This window comes from Myotis brandtii, unplaced genomic scaffold (genome assembly GCF_000412655.1).
Source record: "Myotis brandtii unplaced genomic scaffold, ASM41265v1 scaffold624, whole genome shotgun sequence".
NCBI lineage: Eukaryota > Metazoa > Chordata > Mammalia > Chiroptera > Vespertilionidae > Myotis > Myotis brandtii.
This window is the reverse complement of record NW_005370385.1, coordinates 1,250,034-1,255,757: the sequence shown is the minus strand read 5'-3', so window position 1 is coordinate 1,255,757 and position 5,724 is coordinate 1,250,034. Positions and strand designations below refer to the sequence as shown.

The 5,724-nt window shown below is 56.7% G+C and overlaps 1 protein-coding gene across 1 annotated transcript in view; it reads right to left on the bottom strand.

Annotated features, from left to right (window-relative positions):
* Positions 1–5,724, bottom strand: part of CRYGN (crystallin, gamma N) — an 8,664-nt gene that overhangs the window by 1,371 nt on the left and 1,569 nt on the right. Inside the window, 5 exon segments of the mRNA XM_005880103.1 lie at positions 2,539–2,567; positions 2,570–2,613; positions 2,615–2,738; positions 2,741–2,786; positions 4,827–4,895. Of these exon segments, the coding sequence (XP_005880165.1) occupies positions 2,539–2,567; positions 2,570–2,613; positions 2,615–2,738; positions 2,741–2,786; positions 4,827–4,895 (312 nt within the window).

The window sequence follows — 5,724 nt, the reverse complement described above, 5'->3', positions numbered from 1 at the left end:
CTGCCTTGGAGCAAGCCTTTAAATGATAATATTTTACAAACTATAATAGAACCTTTTGTTAAAACATGAAGCCAAAGTCTAAAGCAAACGCAGAGATCTTGCTGAATGCCTGCTGCGTCCCTGAGACAAGGACAAAGATCTCCCTCCAAGAATCTCCGTGATCCGAAGGACAGAGGCCCAACTGGCCGTGGGGGGGCTGGGTCTGCGGCACAGCTGGCCCGGAGGGCAGCTCTTAGGAGAAGATCATTCGAAAGATACCTAAGATGTTTCTCATACAAATCGCATTATGCAAGATCCGGGCCAGCCATGTACATTCCTTTATGTCGGTGGCCTGGTGGTAACCCTGAGAAATTGCTCTCACAATGTCAGCTGCCAGATCCCAGCTGGTTTTGCAAGCCCGTAGAAAAGAGAGGGTATGCCCTGGCCGGGTTGGCTCAGTGGATAGAGCGTGGGCCTGCAGACTGAAAGGTCCCGAGTTCCATTCCAGTAAAGGGCACATGCCTGGGTTGCAGGCTCAATCCCCAGTAGGGGGCGTGCAGGAGGCAGTCAATCAATGATTCTCTCTCATCATTGATGTTTCTATCTCTCTCTCTCCCTCTCCCTTCCTCTCTGAAATCAATAAAAATATATTTAAAAACTAGAGGCCCGGTGATGGATTCGTGCACATTGAAAGGAAATTAATTAGAAGGTGGCTGGCGGGGCGGGACTGGGAGAAATGGGCCAGACACACCCTGGAGCCAACTTCCCTTGGTCCCTCCCCAGCTGGCCGCACCTGGGGCAGCACCATGGCTTGAAGGGTGTCTGCGGAGGGAGCGGGTCCCTCCAGCAGGTGGGGTCCCTTGGCCTGGCTTGTGGGGATCGGGCTGAAACCGGCAGTCCAACATCCCTCCAGGGGTCCCAGAGTGCGAGAGGGCACTCTGCAAAGTTGCTGTTGCTCGGCAGCTCCTGCGTTGAGCGTCTGCCCCCTGGTGGTCAGTGTGTGTCATGCCTACTGGCCGGTAGGCCGGTCAGCCAGTCCGCCGGGCGGCCGGTAGCTTAGGATTTTATATACATAGACAAGGAAAAGAAAAGAGAGGGTAACCCCAGACAGGAGGCCCCTTCTCCAGGCTCCTCAGATGTTCACCAGCACCCCCAGCCCTGCAAGCCGCTCACCCTGGTTTCAGGCATCAGCCATTTCCCACCAGGCCTCCCAGAACTCACAGCAGGACGGTTAGGAATTGTGACTTGGGAAAATCCTAAGGAATGGGAACACCCAGCCCTCAAATCCCGCCTTGGGGACAACTAGACACACAGTCGGGAGGACCTACACACACTATGATGGCAGCTCCTGTGGGCTCCTGCCCCCAAATCACGCTTACTGTCCGGGATGGAGCTTCCCCACCCTCTTTTCCGCCTCAGAGCACCGAAGGGTTTTGAAAAATGCTCTTTGCAAGAGGACCTGCCTGGGGGACGCACCAGGCCCAGAGCAGCCTTACTTTACGCAGCGGTTCTCAACCTTGGCTGCACATCAGAATCACCTGGGAATCTTTTTAAAATCCTGATTTCTGGGCCTCATCCTCCGGAAATTCTGTTTCTTTGTTATGGGGTGGGGCCACAACATTAGTAACAAAGAAACAGAATTTCCGGAGGATGAGGCCCAGAAATCAGGATTTTCAAAAGATTCCCAGGTGATTCTAATGTGCAGCCAAGGTTGAGAACCACTGCTTTACAGCTACGAGCTCCCCCATCTGGTAGCAAAGCCAAACTTCTAGTATTTCCAGCAGCATTTTAAGCTGAAAATTCAGCAAGATTTTGGGATCAGAAATGTGAGAGCTTTCCTGAAACATGCCTGAAAATACAGGCATAAAAGGGCCAGGGCTCTCCCACCGGGTTCCCAGCATCCCACGCACACGGGAGTGGCTGGGTCTGTGCGGCCTGTCCCTCCGGCTTAAACGGCTATGGCCCTGTCAGCTCTTTTTTTTATATATATATATTATTGATTTTTTACAGAGAGGAAGGGAGAGGGATAGAGAGTTAGAAACATCGATGAGAGAGAAACATCCATCAGCTGCCTCCTGCATACCCCCTACTGGGGATGTGCCCGCAACCAAGGTACATGCCCTTGACTGGAATCGAACCGGGGACCCTTCAGTCCGCAGGCCGACGCTCTAGCCACTGAGCCAAACCGGTCAGGGCTCTTTTTTTTTTTTTTTTTTAATTACATCATGCTTTAAAAAATTTTTTAGATATATTTTTATTGATTTCAGAGAGGAAGGGAGAGAGAGATAGGAACATCAATGATGAGAGAGAATCATTGATTGACTGCCTCCTGCATGCCCCACACTGGGGATCGAGCCCGCAACCCAGGTATGTGCCCTTGACCGGAATCAAACCCAGGACCCTTCAGTCCACAGGCTGACGCTCTATCCACTGAGCCAAACCTGGTAGGGCCCGTCAGCTCTTAAAGCTGGGAGAGCCGTGCCCCCTCATTACTGTCCCATGTCGGGCCAGGCCTGAGCCTCAGTCATCTGGCCCAACGCCCCGGGGTGCAGTGGCCACTTGCATTCCCACAGGCCGACAGGAGCCATGTGGTCGTCGTGGCCATTCCACCAGAAGAAATTGGGGTGGTCGCGGCTCCAGGACGAACTGCTGGCCCCGGCAGTTGGGGTGGGTGAGGCTGACCCAGGCTTTGCTCCCCACTTGGATGGAGTTCACCCGGTTCACAAAGCCTCGGTCCTGGAAGGTGTCACAGGCCCCGAGACCTCCAGCTTCTGCCCCGTGAGGTGCTTACCCTCACAGAGAGTGACCTGGAAAGGCGGGGGGGGGGGGGGGGGGGGGGGAGGAAGAGGGGGCGCAGGTCACAGGCTTCTCTCTGTTCAGTGTTGGGAGCAGACACCTGGCACCCAGCACCCTGGGCTGGACCCTGAGGCCGGGCCACTGAAGCCCAGGCTGCTGCATACAGCAGGGGCTCTGCGCCTTCTGCTGAGCGGGTGGAAGGACGCCTGGGTGGAGGGGCCGGCCAGACCCAGAGCACGTCCCTCCGCCCGGAGCTCAGTGAGCAGACATTCCAGAAGGTGCGTGGGGCAGGGATTGCCCCTTTGTCTGGGGGCTCCATTGAAATTGGGCTTTTTCCAAACTCCCACTGCATTTTTTAAACTCAATTTTTGTTTATTATTAAAACATAACATCTAAGGAAATGTTTTCAAAAGCTGACACTTCCCCATAACCCACTATCCTAAGCCAGCACTCCGTGTTCAGAAAGTCAGGTTCCGGGTCCCTTCCTCAGAGAGACTGAACCCCACGGCGGAGTCAGGGCCTGGCTGGGGTTCATGGCCCAGACGGGCTTCTCAGCATCCCCGTCCCTTGGCTCACCAGGCCCTGCTTTGGGTGGCAGCGCGTCAGAGCCGGAGCCTCACACCCTACGGCGTTCGGGCACAGTGTCCTGTGGCGCTGCAGCACTGACGGGCTCTTCTTGTCCCCGGACTAAACATGACCCCCAACCCCCGAACTCACCTTCAGCCCAGGAACCGAACATTCCAACCATCCAGAAACTCTTTGGGTTTCCAGTTTGTGCTCCTAAAAGGGCCCTGGCAAAGTACAAGTGATGTTACTTACCTGGGGCCCGTACCCCTTGTAGACCTGGGTGCCGTCACCTGCCACCCACAGAAGCACTGCTCCTCTTGTACCCTGGAGTGAGGTGAGGCGCATGCTTCAGCCACAGGGATGAGTGTGGGTGTGGAAGCTTCGAGAGCCAGGGCACCATCACCCCCTCTCACTTTCCCTCAGGGGCTCACGGGAAGGTGTGAGTCTCGGGGTCTTGGGGCTGTTTGTCACTGAAGCATAACCTAGCCCATGCAGACTGATTCAGAAACCTTGAATGTAGCCCCTGGTGACATCAGAGTAGCCAGGATGGGGAGCTAGAGAAGGGGTAGAGATCCAAACTTGCCACTTTCATGTACCAGACAGGTCGGGTCAAGGGCTCCCTCCAGATATTCAGGGGGAGCTGGTCACCCACAGGATTCCAAGTCCCTCAAATCTCAGCATTTTGCAGAGAACCAGCCTCAGGTGAGAGCAGCCACACAGACCAGCCTCAGCAGGGAAGTGGGACCCAGGGGCTGCAGGACAAGCCAAGTCTCCTCCACCCCAGCCAAGGCCCCTCTCAGGTCTGACCCTAACCCTCCCTGCTCCTGACTTGAGGGAGTGGGCTGGGGCCCCAGAGCCAGTGACGGAGGGGCTGGGGAGGAGACCTCCCCACCTCCCACAGCAGAGAGGAAGGGAGAGAGAGAGAGAGAGAGAGAGAGAGAGATTCATTATTTCACTTATGCATTCATTCGTAGATTCTTTTTCTTTAAAATATATTTTTATTGATTTCAGAGAGGAAGGGAGAGGGAGAGGGAGATAGAAACATCAATGATGAGAGAGAATCATTGAATGGCTGCCTCCTGCACGCCCCCTACCGGGATCCAGCCTGCAATCCAGGCATGCGCCCTTGACCGGAATGGAACCCAGGACCCTTCAGTCCGCAGGCTGACGGCTCTATCCACTGAGCAAACTGGCCAGGACCATTCGTTGGTTCTTGTATGTGCCCTGGCCCGGGATCAAACCAACAACCTTGGTGTAGTGGGAGGATGCTCTAACCAATGGAGCTGCCAGGCCAGGCCGCCCCTTTTGTTAAGAAATTCAGCCAACATTGCTTGGGTTGGTCAAATGCAAAGGGCGCCTCAAGCAACAGTTTGCCCCCAACCCTCGCCCCTGCCCTCAACATCCCGAGTGCAAAGAGCAATGGGGGTGGGGGTGGGGGATCCCGGCTGCCCCCAGCCGCGGCCTTGTTTTGGGGTCGCACTCACCTTCCCAGAGCGCTGCGCCAGGTGGCCCGGCCCCCAGGTATAGCGGGCAGCGCCCTGCCAGGTCAGCGCCTGGGGCAAAAGATTTGCTGGGCCGGCGCGTGTAAGCCTGCGAGCCCAGGCCTGCAGTCAGTTTGGCGCTCATGGGGGTCACTGCAAGGGGGAGCCCCCCACCCCCACCCCCCAAGGCCTCCTTTCTGACCCCAGCCTGACGCTGTCCCTGCTGTTAGGGTCTCACACTCAGGGCCCACTCCGCCCCCCTTTTCCGTGTGTGTGTGTGTGTGTGTGTGTGTGTGTGTGTGTGTGTCCCTGACCGCCCCCCACTCACTCTCTCACGGGTTTACCCTGAGGGCAAAGAAGACAGCCCTCGGCCGCCCCTGCCGGCTGCTCAGCCTCAGCTCCCAGCCCCACCATTGACTTTCTGCTCCTACAGCCTCGAACCCTGGCTGACCCCACCTCTCTCGTCAGGTCGCCCTCACTTCCCACCTCTGATCCTGCTGAATGCCGCCCCGCCCCTCTCCACGCTGTCCCCCCCCCAGGGGTCAGTGCTCACCCTGATCCATTCGGGTGTCACCACCTCTGACCAGAACCGCCCTCCGGTGGACCACAGTGCTCCGCGCCAGACCACCCCGGGTGACGGCAAGGTCGGGTTGCGGAACATGCAGCCGAGACTTTCTGGGGGCATGGAAGTTCTTGGTACATCACAGAGGTTCAAAGAGTGTTTGTGGAGTGAGCAGTCAACATTGAGGCCACCAGATGTACAGCCCCAAACTGTGCGGAGATGAGCTGTGTACACAAAACAATGACTCCTGCGGCCGGCTGGGGCCGGCCAGCCCTGAGATCAAAGGAGAGAGCGCTGCTGCTCAGCAGGGGTGACTCTCAGGGGCTCCAGGAGGGGGGT